At 45.0% G+C, this 17,775-nt stretch overlaps 1 protein-coding gene across 7 annotated transcripts in view; it reads left to right on the plus strand.

The window, feature by feature from the left end:
• The window catches only part of LOC124183460, a 162,484-nt gene that overhangs the window by 89,684 nt on the left and 55,025 nt on the right, over positions 1–17,775 (plus strand). For all 7 annotated transcript variants that reach the window (XM_046571977.1, XM_046571984.1, XM_046571980.1 and 4 more), the window contains exon 4: positions 8,785–8,895. In XM_046571977.1, coding sequence (XP_046427933.1) covers positions 8,785–8,895 — 111 coding nt within the window. The remainder of the gene's footprint in view (positions 1–8,784; positions 8,896–17,775) is intronic.

Raw genomic sequence — 17,775 nt, forward strand, 5'->3', positions numbered from 1 at the left:
GAGAGAGAGAATCGATCGGTCGAAGATCGTTAACCGCGAGGGCGCAGCGTTTAGCTGCATATTGATCACGGGTTTATAAGCACGAACGGTTTTTACAAGCGACAGTGAGAAATAAACCGTTTCGATCACTGGATCCTTGCGATCGACGTATAGTCGCTACTTCGTGTACCTACACTGTTAAAAATGATTGTGAATTTACTACACATTTACTGTAAGAAAGAGGTATACTCGTAAGTTTAGAAATTCAGTTGCAGCAACGTAAATCACTGTGCATTTGCTTGAAATTTACAATGAAAATTTTTCATATCACTAAAATTTATAGGAAAAACACAAAGAAGTAATTTAATTTCGCTAAATTTTTTAGTAAATTTATTGTGTTCGTAAATCGAATACACAGTAAATGTACGGTGAATTCGCTGTTCCGTATCCGGATAAAACTTCTGATAAGAAATTTTTAACAGCGTACGTACCTAACTATGTTGTACAGGATAAAAAGGACGCCGGGGAGGAGAATAAGAGACGATGGAGAAAAACAGTCGGCGTGTTTTAAACCGCTGACGAATGCCCTTTCACTTCTGTTTCAGGTATAATGTATACCAGTACTTTTGTAGCTTTGTACGACTCGCCCCCTCCATCTAGTGTCAATTTCGTCCCGATATGCCTGCTGCGCGCAAGTATTCAAACGCACCCCTCGAGTCCTAACGAGGGCCAGAGTCGAAATATCTCCGATTACACTAGCTAGGCGCTTCTGGTGTAGCTATATATACCTATGTACGCGTACAGTAATTAATCGCGAAAGTTTGACGAGCACGGAGAGAGAGAGAGAGAGTTTTTGGGGGGGAGGGGAGATTGGTGGATCCGTTTTATTCTGGGAGAAAACCCCGGCAGAGATTGCTCGTGGCCACCCTTCCTCCCTTCCTCCATCCCCCCTTTTCTCCTCATCCCTCGTTTCAACTCTACGTCGCGGGTGGTTGACTGCGCCGTTCCTTCGTTTACTCGAGCTACGTAAGAACAAAGGATGAAATTTCAATTTGAGAGAAGAGATTCGTCGTTGATCCGAAAATCCGTATATTATAACTTAAACGTCAACAGACCTATCTCGATATACGCCGCAGTAAAGGAGAACGAGTACAGCGAACTTCCTTACCGACGTTTAGCTTTTTTTCTTACTCAAACATCACGTTTCGGTGATTTACCGCTGATGTGTATTTTTTAACAATGCTAAGCGGAAGCTGCGCGTCTGTGTGTGTGTGTGTGTGTCTGCGAATCTACTCCAATCAGAACAGAGTTTTCGATAAATTTTTTCGGATAGTGGATGGATTCGTTAATCCGTTTTACGCGCTATGCCGGATCAATGATGATCGATAATTCGTATAGAAATTGCATCGCTTAAGCGGGTCTTCTCGTACCTATTTCATTACTTTGGCGAAACGTTGGCTAAGTACTCGTAAGTCCTCGTTCCTTCTTCTCACTCTCGTCTTTTCTTCTTTCCTCGGTGCCTTGTACGCCGTAATCTGAAATCCCGAAAAGGTGGAACGGTCGGAGTGATAAACCGGGGGTGATGAGGAGGAGGAGGAGGAGGAGAGACAACGAAGAGAAAAACTTGATGGTGTTTTAAAGTTTTCCGGACGGCACCTGCAGCCGGATACGGCGAAGCTCGCTCGTCGGCGGGGAGCCTCTTCATTTCTATTAGCCCCGCAGCTCGGGGTTCACCCTCCGAATCCCCGGCACCCGGCTCAACCCTACGTAGCCCTCGGGTTGGATCTTCCTCCTCTTCGTTCCTCATTGTTCTTCGGGGTTTCCCCGCCTAAACGGAGGCAAACCCCTAAAAATCTTCCCCGCCTTCAGCGTCGACTTGAAGCCGCAGCCTCTCAAGCCTTTCGCGAACTTCGTACCCTGAAGCCCCTTTATGCTCGTAAATACGCTCGAGCCGTTTTCGTGGAATATGTTGCGAATCTTTTGGCTTTGCGCGAGAAGAAATCCGCGGGAAAAAAGGAATGCGAGATCGAGTTGAGGGCGACGGAGGAGAGGGGCGATCTTTTTCCAGATCGAGAGGAATCCTCGCTCGGTCTCGATTACTTGTTTGACAACCACTTACTACATCTTACCTTCCAGTTTTCCACTTTCTCAGGCAGAAATAATACCGGGAATAAGTCAATGTTTACTCGGCTAATGGGGACGGCGACATAGTACAGAACCCGGCCTAAACTCACTCGTCGTGACGATGTTTCCTCTCCCGAGGTTTCGCCAATTAGGACCTCTTTTCAAATTTAGTCACGCGTACGCGGCAGCAGGATGTGTGGAATATACGAGGTTTGTTTAAAAAAAATTACGGGAATTTTCGTTTTTTATTTTTTTATAAGAATTTTATTCATTCGTATACAACGCTGCTTATCCCTTTTCAAAATAGTGCAAATTCTGGAAGTTCCGGAACTCGTTATTTGGAATAGGTTTTAGTTCTCTCAGATATGCGTTTTTACGGTAACTTTTCAGACAATTTTACCAAGACAGCAACAAAAAAAAAATCGCTCGAATCGGACTGAATACAACGCGCAAAATTCCAAAATTACTATTTTTTTTTTTTTCAAACACACCTCGCACAGCAACGGATAGAAGCAAGGACTGTGGTTGAAAAAATTCAGCCACCTTCGGATCCAGTTTTGACAACGATAATTTCAAGTGTAGGCATTTAAATACCCACGGATACGTCACACCTACAGCTATAACGGCGAGGGGTTTATTCGGATTGAAAAGAGTCTTAGCGCGAAGTCAAAGCCTGTAAGTAATTGAACCTTCGGGGATTTTCTTTTTCAACCTAACGTTTTCTCCCCTTCGACTTGGGAGAGAATCTTGGAAATATGAATCCAATAGGCGGCGGTGGCGACTCGCTTTTACTCCGGGGGATATTCTATCTAGATCCGCAGCACCCTGTCAGGCTGGCTCGGGGAGCGTAAATTAAAATGTCTCCGACGCCTGAGCGACTTTCTCCGTTCTCTTTTTCTCTTCTCTTCTCTCCTCTCCTCTTTCCTTCTTTGTCGCGAATCAATTTCCTCCCCTTCCGATACTCTCTCTCTCTCTCTCTCGAATAAAAAAAAGAAAATATTCGAAACTTCTTGAACGATGAAAACGCTGAATATCGATCATGTATATCAGGCGTATAATACACCCTATGTAAGAGCCATCCGATATCATATTTCGACTCTCGTGGCCATCAAAAATGTCGGCGAGATTCTTCCTCGTAAAATGAGGCGAGCGCGTCGGAAACGGATAAACGCACTTTCAGCTGTAATTTCGAAAACGATTCTAGCGATCTTTACGAGCCAAGATCATCTCCTTGACGGTGACCCGCGGAGGCTACGTCAGGACCTTCGGATGAATTAAAGGAACCGTGAAATATTGCACCGCATCCCGACGATGGTTTACTTCGTCAGGAGTAACGATCCTGCGTAATATTCCCGGAGCTTTTTAATTGCGAGATTTGAGGTCCTGTGATACGGCAGGATCGGAGAGTTTATGCACGATTTTAGAACAACTAACTTCTCAGGGCGATATTTTACTTGTAATACAAGCTCGTCTTCCGCACAATCGGCAGATCGATTTCATACGTGACACGTAAATGCGGCGAGTTCGAATATTTCTCGAATCGTGAGTCGATCTTATGCAAATTGATAAATCCTTAAACTACGGGCGGGAGGAAAAGTTATACCGGGGAGTTTGGAACCTCTCCTCGACATCGAGCTGCTCGAGACATGGGGCGTGAAGCGTTTGAAATATGGCCGCGATTTCCGGTGCGTCGGACCTTCCGGCTTGGCAGGAGGCCAGCCGGATGAAAGTATATAAGTGTTATAAATCATAACCGTTTCAGACTACGCTCGATCAAACATCTCGCGGTTCGTCTCCCGGAAAATACAGATTCCACACCATCGATTTTATTATTATGGCTGTGTGAATTGGCTCAACGGACCTTCGCAATTCGACCCGAAAAGATGAAAGATCCTACAATCACTGGTACGAAGCAGGTGGCGTGATGCGTCAAAGATGCTCCCTTTCATCGTTGAAAGACTTTGACTCGTGATGGGAAAATCCATCCAGATCTTTGTCGAAAGTGAACAGACACATTTCTGCTACCACGATGACAGAATTTGGGAAATTTGGTACAACCTGAATGTAAATAGCTGTCGAACAAAAACCATCGCAACATTAAACGACCTCGTTTAGGGAGAGTTTTTGCGTCTTAAGCTTGTCAACCGGTAGGCGGAAATTCACGTATCCGTTTATTGCGTGGAAGAGAAGCTTTTAGAATGGGATGAAAAGCTTTTTTGAGGTAGTTTTGCGAAGTCGGCGAGTCAGGCTTACCTTTTTTTTCGCTGTTCATGTTCGTGTTCGTTTATGCCGAGTAGCCGGTTTACAAGTAGGGTAGAGGTGTACAGAGGTTACCAAGGACCAGAGAGAGAGAGAGAGGGAAAGTGAATTGAAGTGCGCTCCAAGTGAAATCATGCGCGCAGCGCAAACCCTTGGCTTCTGGCTCTCGTTTCACCCCGCCGCAGAACTCGATTAGGGTTCTCGTCCTCCTCGTCGTCCCTTTTTGGTCCTGCAAACCGTAGAGGAGGTTCGTTGTTCCTGCGGAGTCCCAAGAACGGTCCATCTGTTTCCGGGCATCGGCCAAAAATCGCGGATACAACCGACAGTCGGAGAAAACTGCATGGGAAGGGAATAAAATCTCGGATACCTAGAACCGGGATTCCCCCGAAAATCTGAATATAGATGTTCGCGGCTCAATTCACTTTGTCGCCCCCCGCTCTGCCAACGCCGAGCATCAAACCTCGTGGACAACTCGTTGTATTGTAACGTTTCCTTCCTTGCTTTCTTTCTTTCTTTCTTTCTTTATCCTTTTCTCCCCTTTCCTTCCTCCATACTCACCCCCATGAAACCGAACGGTAACTTTCCCTTTTCCACCGCGGCTGTAATTCACTTATTCAAAAGATTCCCGATCTCCGTGCCACGGCAGTCGGTATGTAAAGTGCATTTTCCGCCAGAATGACCAATATGCAAAATTCTACTACGTAACCTGACGCGTTATATCCACCCGGTGTTGTTATTGTTGTTATTATCGTTGTGAACAACCGCAGCGCACACGGGAATATCGCAAACAGTTGAAATTTTCGTCAACCCCGACAGCCCTTATCCTCGATGCCTTTTAAAACTGACCCTTTTCTCCCAGAACTTTCCCCACCGCTTCGCGTTATTAAAACAAATTCGTGCTGATGCTTCGTATATACTTCGTTAAACGCAACCCTTTGATCTGCACTCGGCAACGGTCAGCATTGACTTTCCCAACGCGGTTTTAATATATTAATGACAGCGCGGTTCGTTGGCTGTTTTTTTATTTTATTTTTTTTTTCTGACAAGAATTTAAAAAAAAAAAAAGGGATGGTACCGTAAAGCTTTCGGAGTTTCGTTAGCGAGAAATCAAAGCTGCCTCTCATGCCTGATAAATTTTTTTAAAAACCAGTAAAAAATAAAAAATCGTCAATAACAACGAACTGATTTCGAACCTACGATTAAGGGAGATGCGAAGAGCGTTCTTAAATAGCTCTCTGAAATATAAGTACATGTGCTAATTCCCGCCATCAGACGTATGTACGCATTAAGATTCAAGGATAAGCAATCGACGTCTTGATCTCAGAACGTAATACGGTCCTAAGGATCATAATTATTCAGCCGTCGATGACGACGATTCGTCGTCGAAACTGCATAACGGTTAATTCTTTCCGGTAGCTCTGTCACCCGAAAGAACACCGTCTGTAATTATCCGAATCCCTGAAGCGCGGGTCCATGTCTCGTTTTTTTTTTTTTTTTTTTTTTTTTTTTTTCGGTACGGCAGAACAACCATTTGTTACAGTCAATTATTTCACGTGTGAATTTTTATACTGTAGAGAATTTCGTCGCGGCTTGTCGGCTCGCAGCTTGTCGTTAACCGATTTTAATTAATAATATATTGTAATTCTCATGGTGTTTATTAAAGACGGAATAATTCATCCGAGAACACGTAGAAAAAATATCGGTTTGATCAAACAAATCACCGAAAAATGAGAAATTAAATTTCTGCGACTGAATAGAAAATATTTCTGTTGTTTAAACTAATTAATTTATTTTTACGATTTTATGAGAAGGTAATTTATGTAGTTGATACAACCGATTCATTCGCTTCTTATGAAATATATTCAATCCTCTACACTGATATTTTATTTTTTTTTCCAACCTGCAGAAATATTGCGAATTGTTTTTGCGGTTCAACCGAACTCGCAAGATCTCCACGATCAGCTTTCGAAAATCGTTTGAAACTTGTCAACTTGTATATTACAGTCCAACTTTAAGACCACTCTATCATCGCACCTAGTATTGATTTTGTCAAAATTTTGCGACAGTTGTATAATGCGTAATAACCACACGAGACTCTGTGTTGATTTGAACTTTGGTCGACTGGCAATTGTGTTCAGCGGATGGAAATTCGGATGGAGAACGTTGCTGGCGTCAAAGTCGCGTCAAAGAGCTTTGTTTGATGCCGGTTGAGGAAATTACATAGCTTAACATCGCTCCATCCATCGCTCACGCTTTAATTGCCGTAGGAATATGAAGGTACACTTTACCTACACATATATACATACACGGCCTTATGTACACCGTACACATTTCATGCACAAATACGTATATAATGCAAAGCGTTCTCTCTTTGGCGTTATTTGATCGTTAACCGGAACGCTTTGCGAAATACGGTGATAAAATCCTTGCGAACGTGGAAGAGGCGAAATTAACGCAAATTCCGTCATCGCGGCGCTAATACAGATCCAGGAAAAAAAAGACAGGCAAAATGGGTTCGAAAGCTCGTGGCTTAATTCAAAACCCTCACCGCGGTTATAATATACATTTTTCCCAAAAAAGTGCGCAAAATTCGATTTTGAATACAAAATATTACATTTAATAACATTACAAGAAAAGACAGTTCGATTTAATTCCCATACTAGTGCGGGAATGTGATACTTTTTTGGCCCTCATTTGGGTGTACAAAATAGAATTTTGCGCACTCAGTTAGGAAAAATGGCAACGGTTGCGCAATCAGCTATTCCGCGCAGTACTTCATCTCATAATTTATCACGTTTTAATACTTTGACACATGCAAAATTCCTGCATGTAAGAAATGGCGAACATCGAAATTTCTTTATTCGGTACGCGATGCCGAAGATCTCGGTTACGATAACCCACCACGTAACTAGCCGCCTGCGGTTTCCGCACTATCTGGAATATTTACGGGCCAGTTTTGGCTGGAATAGTGAACCGAGGCTAACGATTTGACCGTTAAGTATCGGGTGCGATCCATTAGCTCGTGTCGAGGAGAGGCTTTGCCACGACCGTGTGGAGCGAATTCGTATGCTCGGACACGTAGTCGCGATTTATTCCCCACTCTCTCTCTCTTCTCTCTCTCTCTCCCTCTTCCTTGGACTATCCGTCTCGCTTTCTCTCTATTGTTTGTTGCAAATCTCCCGCGGGATACGGAAGGGTTCCGCTTCCGGCCGCGCCGTGCCGCTGAAGCAAGAATGGGGGAAAAGGGCTTGAAACTAATTAGCATACGGACGACCGACGCCGTTTAGCCCAAGTGGTGAGTCCTCCGAATTTTCCCCCGCGTCAAATAGCCAACGGGCCTTCTTCGTTATCCCAAATTTTCACTCGAGTCACCCTAACTCTCCCCATTCCGCTTCTTCTCGCATATTTTATAACCACTCGTATCATCGTCTCTTCGCGAGCTAAAATACGAGCGCAAGCTTGCAAGCTTTAATTTGAAAATGAGTTTATTTCTCGCTGTGTTACACAGGCATAGGTATTGTATATGTACGTATATTGTATGCTCCTTCGAGAATAATCGATTCGGTATCTCGTATATTGACACTCTCGTGTAAATCGATATTGCCGCGGGGAAATTTCGACTTTCAGCCTCTGTTTGCTCCCGCTAGTCGCCCTTAGTTCGTTCGACTCTGCATAAACCTTGCCCAAACAAGGGAACGGTAACCAGTTATAGGGTTCTGCCAAATCCGCTATCACCGCTGGTACAAATGCATGTAACTCGCCTAAGCAAACGGGACAATTAGAAATGCGGTTGGGAGTGTAATTTGCTTGATATTGGTTTACTGTAAGCACACAGAAGCGTTCGAACAAAGCTCGATTTGCCAAGTCGCATTCCGTATCGTATTATTCCAGTTCTTCGAAAGGGAAATTCGATATTGAATGTATGTAGATAATTTTTCGTTACTCGACGAGTTCCTTCCGCGCATTAGCGATTAGCAAACCGTCAATTCTCTTCCTTCAAAGGAAAATTTCGGATTCTCTATTTAGACGGAAAACATATTCACTCATTCTTCCTTCGACCCTTTTAGTTATTCATTATTGCAGCTGGGATCTCAGGCCTGCATTCAAGTTGAATTTGCTGAACTGTTATAAATGATCAAAGGTTTTGCAGATACCCTTTAAATGTTCCATAACACAATTAACGAGATGAAAACCCTGCGGTGCAAAGAGGATCGATTGAAACGAACCCTAACTTGCGTCGTGAAACGTTCGGTTGAGATGGCTATGAATATATATTTTAAATATCCCCGTCAATTGACGGTCCGAATTCTTCAGCTTATTTCAGAAACAAAAGATGCTCAAAGTTTAATCGACTCGAGTGAACGAAAGCTTTTTCGATTTCTCTGGGAAAATCATCGAATAACGGTATTATTAATTTTTCAGGAAAGCCTCGAAGAGCGTGTCCAAGAATTGGAACGAACTCTGCAGGCTGAACGAGCAGCAGCCCAACGTGACCGCGCCACAATTACGAGGCTTCAACGCCAAATCAACAAGGTGAGTGAATCTCCCTTAGCCGTTTCAGTTATTTCACACGACATTCGCGTCGATTGTTCCACATTTGTCGCGGACGGTTCGTTTCGCACAGATTTCAACAGCGAATGCGACTTGGGTGAGTGAAAAAAGGGGGGGTGAAAAATTAATAAAAATGGCAGAAAATAAAAGGATGGGGTTGAAAACATGAGAAAGGTAATAAAAAAAAAAAAAAAAAAAATCCTCTGAATTATCGCCGTTCGGCGTTTGGCGTCGTGTGTGTGCGAGCTTTTTCGGGCCGCCACGTTATCGGGTAGCGAAGTGACCGCCGAGCTCGTAAACCAACACACGACCGCCCCGATCGCGTAATCACGGTTCTCCTGTTTCGAGCGATTTATATGCATTATGTCACCCTGCCTCTCGCTGCTTTGCCTTCTAATACCAGAAAACCGACCAGGCCCAACAGTCCTGCCCTGCCCCGTTGCTCGGTGATTTATTTAACTTCGCGTCCGCTATCCTGTTCAGATTATCTAGCATGCCCCGGGTTTCTTGCTTGCACGCATTCTTTTACCCTGCTGCCACTGTGGCTGCAGTGCAACGTTCTTCATGGCGCTTGTTCGCCAGCCACGATTCATTCCGATATATCACTCACCGGCAAATTTTCGTCTCACGTGCCGACCAACGATAGTTTTCCTCCCACCCTAATTGAATTGCGAAAATTATACGGATCTGCGGCGAAATACTCCTTAAAAACAAAAAAAAAAAAAAAAAAAAAAACATTACAGATACGAAGGTTTCAATGCGCCGAATTTATATCCGCTTTACCATTTTTTGCTGTCACGTATACATATATTGGATGACGTGATTTTTTTTTTTTTGTTTACCGTGTTATCAGCAGATTTTTGTTCGTGAATTCGCTGTAAAACTCCAATCAATGATGCGAAAAGACAGAAAACTACAAAATAACTAGAATTGTACTACTAGACAGATTTTCTGACGATTTTTTAATGTGCAAACTTTTTAACTGTATAAATTTTTTTTTTTTTTTTCTTACAAATATTCCTCCCGTCATTAATGTTTGATTAAAATTTACAAGTGATCATAGCCTTTTATAAGAAAGAAACATCACATGAAAATTATTTGTAGACTTTTAGAGTAAAAATATCGGCGAATATTCCTATACCGATGACATCGACGTTCCGGATTGATAGAAAAGTTCCGTGATCGTGAATTCATTATTCACGACAGAAAGCTCAATTGCGCACGCTAAACGCGATCTAAAACGGCATTGTTCGTTATGATGTTAATTTATCTCCCGCATATATACGTAGGATTGCATACGAGGTGCACGCGCAGAGGCATAAATATCATCGTAAAGCTGAGGGGTTTCGGGGAGGCGTTGAAACCGGTTGCAGCGATAGCCGATAAGCGACGCTAAAGACTCGGCGAGACTGTCTCGGCGTGGAAACGATATTCGCCGATAGTTTAGAGTTTCGAATACACCGCCATGCATGCGGCGAGGCCCGCCGATCTAACGAGCCTTAATGCACCTCGCGTAATGGAGCATGTGTAGGTATTTAGAGCCGGCAAGCGTGTCGGGCGCGATTGCGGACGAAGGGAATCTGCGGTATGGACACGTATACACGTACGTGCTTCGGGGTAATTTGCAAGTGTCCGAGATTAAACGGCGGCGTCTCATTCTCGTAGAAACGGCGACGTCGCCGGCTTACCGTGGAATTGGCAGGCACTTATGATACTTTTCAGACCGAACGGGTGATTGAACATCGCGAAAAACTCGAAGATTCCACTGTCATTAGGTATATTATATACGTCGGTCCTTCGGATGACGCGTCGTCGACGTCGCTATTCATTTTTAGACCCATACTTAGCACTGATTCGTACGCGAGTTTTTTTTTTTTTTACTTATCATTTTGCACGGAGTTCATTGTCCCTTCTTGCCAACGCGGGGAGAATCATTGGCGTAAATTGAGATTTACACTTTAATTTGCGGGACGGGGTTGGGATTCCGAATTTAAAAAGTTTCCAAAGCGTCAAATTCCACGTTTTTTCGTGACGAAACTTAAGGTAAAGAAATCAAACTGAAACATCAAAGTTTTAAATAGTCTGAAACCCGGTGATTAAAGTTCAGAAAGGGAAAAATTTCGAAAGGGTATAACTCCGACAAGTCAAAGTTCCGAAAGTGCGAAGATTTTCAGTTCGGTGAATTCCTGGCGTGGAGAAATTTCACCAGTTTGAGCTTTCTTGTTTTGGATTTTCCATGTGTTATATTTACGTTGGGACTCCCGGTCACTCTGATTTTCGTTGTAGCTGTTATCAGAAAGTCTAGTTTTTAACGATACCTGTTTTACTCAATTTTTCTAGTTACTGAAACAAATGAAATTTTTCTCAGTGTAGGTATACACATAGGCATGTAGGTGCGTACATGCGGGCCGCGGGGATTCCTTGCATCCCCTGTTTTCGTAACCCTCCCCGCTCTGCGGCTGTTCTTCGGGAGAGTGAATTTGAGGAGGCAGGCGAATCGCTAGACTGTTTCCTTATGGCTGGCTTACGTTCCCGGAGAACACTAGCGAGGAAAGGCGTATCTGTGCCCCGCACGCTCGGCTGCGTAAGCAATGCTTATACGTGGGTAAAACGGTTAAGATGACGTTCGTTGTGTTGTGACGTGCGGTGGATTGTTGGCTGAAGTAAAGGGCAGAGAGAGAGTGAAGTATGAAGAGGGATAATACAGGCCTGTTTTTGACGTCGAGACCCTCCCATTTGCAAGCCTATAAAATATTACGACGAAAACAGCCACGTTTGCGCGGCTTTGGGGGAGGAGGAGAAGAACGGAGGGTGAGGGGAGAACGGAATAAAATATATATACTCGCTTAGTAATATCCGGCGATTTATACCTCGGACCGAATCGCGTTTTGGTGCCGCGTAGTCGAAACGGTTATACTTTCGCAAGCTCTCGACCTACGATCAAATTTTTAGGACGACTAGCTGGTAGTAACGGCCTCCGATTTGCGGATTATAATTTCACACCACTCACGGTCGGTGGTGTGACAAGGAAAAAGTTCTGCTTTTTACGACTGGTTCGTCAATCTTGCCAATTCATTTATCTGTTTCTACGCCGTTGCTTTTTCTCATCGCTTTGCCGTCAAACGGTTATGAATGTTGCGACGAGAAAAAACGTCCCTTTGAACGATCGGGAACTTGAGCGGGGCGAACGATTAACTGGAAAATGAAATTCCACTCCCGCGCAATTTTGAAGTTCAGCAACCTTTTATACCGCTGCCTAACTGTCGGTTGCACCCCGTTTTCTTCGTTCCCGGCTTTAAATCAGTTTCGAACAAGTCGGCTTCAGCAAACATCGCTCGCCTGTGGAATATTATAACCCTGGTACACGGGGTGTAAACCGAAAGAGAATTATAAGTACGAAAGCTTAGCCGGAATAAAGCTACGTCGTTCGCTCGCCGCCCCAACCGAGCGAAAATTACGTCCATGAAAATTTTAATTCCTCTTTGCGCAGTTCCCTTTTCCGTCTTCTAACATCGGGGGAAAATCTTTGCATTGGCTGAGGATTTTTTTTTTTTCTCTTTTATCTGGCTTAAGGGTGGAGAGGGATTAATATTTTCAATTAGAAACGAAGCCCAATGAATCTAGTCGTCGTCCCTTCGCAGGAGAATCTTCGTCGAACTACAGCGATGATGGCCGCACGTTTTCCCGCGTAGCAAACCGAAATTAAATTCGGTGGGTAATAGACGAAAGGTCCATTTAACTAGAGTCAGAGGTCCCGGTTCCGTCCCCTCGCCCTCTGAAGCCGGGGTGCTTTCCTCCCCCTCTGTCGCCCCACCCCCGTCCACAATTCTCGCAGAGTTCCATTTCGCAGGGCTCATATTCATTACACATAATAGGCCATTTTCAGTGTAGAAGCACTTTCGACCCCGTTAGCCTTCACCCGACGAATGACAGTCGAGCAAGGAGTGTTTAAATCATCTTCCTCGCTGAGACGACGGGGTTGTGATGGAATTATTCCTCCCCGTTGGAGAGGCCTCTGTGTTCGGTTCCCGGTTAAAGACACGACGCTGCGACGCCAGGACTTGTCTGGTTTCGACTCAGTCCTCTCGCCGTACGAACGTTGAAGAACATCCTTTTTATCCCGTTGCCGGAAGGAGATCCGCGAGGATGCGGAATTGAATAAAACGAGACGGAGAATATCGAGGAAAATAACGCGTGTGACACAGCCTTGACTTCGTTGACGCGACGTTAAATGGGACGCGAAAACGTCGACGGTGAAACCAACGACCCGCACTCGCTTCGCCTCTCCGTCGTAGGTACCTACGCAATTTCCTCCACGTTCACCAGGAGCCATCACACGCACGCGCTTGAACATTGAACAGGGTTGCGAGCGGCCGGAATATGCGGACTCTACTTGCCCCCGCCCACAAAGGAACTCGGTTAATTCCCGGAGGATTGTCAACTGCCCCGTATCCAGGTAATCTTATTAGTGAAACAGGGGTTACAGATCCTCGACAACGTGCTTCAGACACCGACGGAAATCTTCCGAGGAACGAGATCAAGCGCTTTCAGAGATGCCCGACTCGGCATACGAGAAGCTTCGGTGAATGTGGACAACTTTTTTTTTTTTTTTTGCCTCTTTCACGGTGTGCGTATCAGCGTTCACAAAGGCGGCGAGGAAAGAGGTGTATATAAAAAAAAAAAAACTCCGTGTTTGGAGTCAAGTCTATCGAAATTCCGGAGGGTGAGGAAACGGGCAAACATTGCAATAAACGGAGCTTTCGTGGCGGTGCTTTTTCTTATTTACCAAGTTGTTGTACGTATAATCTCTGCGTGGCTAGCTTCTCGGCTTATTCCGGCTTCCCGTTTTCATCTAACAATAAGGGAATATCCGTAGTCACGTTTTTCTTCGTACCGACTGTTTCAGACGTCGTTCTGCAACGGGTATTGCATCCTGTTTTCTCGGTTATTTTGCTTCATTGCGTCCTTTACTGTTATTTCAAAATTCTAGATTTCCTTTACGGCCAGACCTTGCAGCACGAAATGCGATACGCTTTTAAAAGATGCGGAAACTGGATATTCGTGATAACCGAACCGCACTTCTGACCCGACTCACGACTGACACTCGGTCTTGAATCCCGACCCTCGGTTTGATCCTGATTAAATTTCAATTATACCGATCTTCGGGATCCGGTCAACCGTGCGACAAGATTTCTACGATCAAACGTCCCGATATCCAGTCGCCTGTTTCTCGGATCGCGCTATCAGGTTTAACGACCTGTACTCCAGACACTCGTTGCGGTGATAAACTTTCACGATAAAGCTTAAGTTGTACCCGTTAAAGCACCGCTATGCCGGCTTCTTTTTCCATTACCAGGGCAAAACTGCACTTTTCTCGGCTTGCATACACAATAACGTCGGTACTGCTACATTCCAGCGGAATCGATGTTGTTCAAAGCTCAGCGGTTGATGCTCGGACGAAGCTTGGATAACAACGCTTTGGATACACAACTAGACACTGTCGCATAAAGGAAGAGAAGAATAAGTTGATCTGTTGAGGAGGCTGTAATCTCGGCAAACAAGATAAACTCACCCTTCTTACACGAACTTAAGCGATAACCATCATCGACCCGATTCCCCCGAGAGCAGAAAGAAGTTGAGGTCGAAGTCCCGCTCTCGTGTAAAAGAAAAACTGAACGTTCGTCCAGGAGGACCTGCACCCTGGTAGGAACAGAATTTACACGGTGATTCGACCCGATGCAGTCTTTAGAAAAGCTCGATACAGGCACTCGCCATTACCACATCGATTACTCGAAAACCAAAGCAGTAAAGCTGCCTCTTGGAAAAGCCGACCGGAAAGTGAACGCTGCGAGTCAGGATAGTCAATTTCCTCGGCACAGATGCCTGATCGTAAGCTCACAGTCAGGATATATTCAACATTTTGCGGATAGGAAATTAACGCGAAAACTAAAATTAAACTCAATCAAACTCTAAGGAGGATGAAATAGATGCATCGCTAAAGGGGCTAACGCCCATTCACGGCTGAGTCCTGCTCTCGGATCTTCAGACTCGTCGAACAATTATATGAAGAGACTGTTATGCCCATACCGGGAGAAATTCCCTACGCATAGTTCGACCTGGCCGTAAAGTTCGTGCGGTTAGGTATCAGAAACGCCCTTCGCATCCCAGAGTAGGAGGTCTGTTGCTTCCATTATCCTGACCGAAGCACTGAGAGAGGCTCTTCTCTCGTCGCCAATAGAACCCAATTGATGAGCTTGCAAGCACGCTGACCGCTCGTAAGACGATAAGAACTTGCCGAAGGTTTCAAAAGGTTTACAACTGCTAAATATCAGTTTCGTCATTCGCGAACGACAAGTTGTCTGTACTTGAACGATATTTCGCGTAAAATTCAGCCGACTTTGTGGCGCCGAAACCCCGTGGACATGACAACATAACATCGCGCCATTGGCGGAACGTTTTACAGCGAGATTTATTTTGTTTTTTTCATCGGAAGCAGAGGACAATCGTATAACCGTGTCAGCGAATACACTCGTCCAAATGGCAGGGTCATAAACGGCGCCTTGGTGTCTCGCCAATATCTACTGCACCTTCTCCGATTTATGGTGTGTATGGTGCTCGTCCAAGGCGACAGCCAAATCCAAGGTCCCGGTCTACACGTTATCGCGCCAAATGTCTGATAAATTTTCAACCCTGAAATTGCGGTTTCAAGAACGACAACCACCGGAGGGATGTAAACCTCATACTTCTTACTCTCATATAGGCGCGAGTTTGTAAAGCGGAAATTAACGCGGATTTTGCGGGCTGCCAGAACGAACTTTACTCACTTAGTTATCACCGAAGCTGCCCTCACAATGTGCCGTTAACCGTGTACTTTAATCTCGCACGTGTATATACAAGGCCACGGTGAACGTGTGTTCGGCAGTAAAATAGATCTGGAAAATCTTATGAACCAAGAACATCTTCAAGGCGCATACGTCACCGCTTTGTTTCACGGCATTTGCATCGAAGAAACGTTTTCGAAACTGTAAACGGAAACTTTTGATTTCATAAACTTGTAGAATAATCAGGGAAATTAAATAAATTGCGAATGATAGTGAGAATCATGTTCTGCACAGCTCAGCTCGCGCAGGCCAACTCGGCGTTCGTTACTTTGCACGCAAAACCGTGAGGTAATTACGACTTCCTGCCGGGCGAGGGGTAGAACCACGATTTCTGGCCACGTTCCTTCCGAGGTCGCGAGACCGGACGTTACTCCGCGCATCGCGTTTCCGGCTGGGGGTGTAACGCGTATATATGTATATACATACACGTACCGTGATATATACCTACCTTGGCCAAAGCGGGGCGGGGATGAGGGTAATATAATTTGCATGACACACTGGCAACGAAGATGAAGTCCCATGTAAATTTGGCCCTTGGGCTGGGCGTGGCCTGGCTGCGGTCCTTTTGAATATTTCCACCGACTCCATCCCCTTTCCAAAAAAAAAATAAATAAATAAACAAATAAATAAAAACATCATCCGTAAGTGGCTGGTAGACTCAAACTCGTGCAGGTTCCAGTTGGTCACTCAATTACTACTCTCGACTGGAAATTTCATGCAGTATTGCGGTACGAAGGTAACCAAGGATCTCGCGTCTATCCGTCCGTCTCTGTCCGTCCGTTCAATGCATCGCGTTTTCTACGGAACCTCTCAAGGGATGAAGGAAGGACGGAAGGAATGACTGACGAGCATCTCGCACAAGCAGCTTCGGGTTAATTCCGCAAGACTCGCCCACTGTGATACCCGGGACAAATTACTCTAGCATGGAAATGGTCCTTACTTGGGCTACATCATCCGCAATTTGGACAGTCCCAAAAAGTTTCTTGTTCTCCGCATTTCGAGCCCGGGATGAAGCTCTGAGAGGAAAGAGGACGAAGATTGGGGAAAAAAGGTAATTCCTTTCGCATTCGAAATATCCCCAGAAAGTGGCGTGAAAGTGACATTTGGACCAGCAGCTTGTGTACCGAAATTATGATAATGGATTTTCCTCTGAGGCTCATCCCGCCTTAAGCTCGTTACTGCGAAGGCCCACGGTTATAACGTCTGAATTATTCATCTGTGGAAGAATTATCATCGTCATCATTTCTATGTGCATATATTTTTTCTCCTTTACGGTCACACTCGAGAGCAGGAAAAGCTCTCAACCTGCTGGGTAGGCACGCGGAATTTCGCGGTGCCAAAGAACTTCTGATATTTGAAACGACTTGTAGACCGGCATAATTCGAGGACGAGCTTTAAGGCATCGGCCGAGGCTTCCGCAATCGGTGTTACCCTTGCAATTTCTCCGTCCAGTGAAGCGTGGTCCTCTGATTCGAGCTTTCGAATTCAGCTTGGTATAAACCACAAACGTGCGGGGGATTTCTGGGAGGAGGAAAACTTTACGAAGTACATCGTGGCGTGAAATTTTAATCCACTCGACGCGCCTCTCGCTTTTCTTCCTTTCCTCCTTTCCTCGTCCTCTTACCTTTGCCCGGCTCTTTTCACCCTCTCTTCATCGCCCCTTCTTTGAGAGGGATGGATAAAAAGTTGCGAACCAGGAAACAAAAAATATTAGCACGATTACTGCGAAAAGAGGCGTTGCGCCGCGAATCTGCCCCTCTCCGCTTTTCGGGGATTGTTATTTCGCTCTTCCTTCGCCCTTTCTCTTTTCTTCCCGTTTTTCCCCTCACTCAACCTTCTTTTTGGCTCGAAGAAGGAGCGGGAAATGTCTTTCCTCAACTGAAATGTACGACGCTGACGATGAAAGGAGAGTGCCCCGTAAAAAAGAAAGCAAATAGAATGTGAAACAAGGCTCTTCAATGCGAAACGTGTTTGCTACGAG

This window comes from Neodiprion fabricii, chromosome 5 (assembly GCF_021155785.1).
Source record: "Neodiprion fabricii isolate iyNeoFabr1 chromosome 5, iyNeoFabr1.1, whole genome shotgun sequence".
Taxonomy (NCBI): Eukaryota; Metazoa; Arthropoda; class Insecta; order Hymenoptera; family Diprionidae; genus Neodiprion; species Neodiprion fabricii.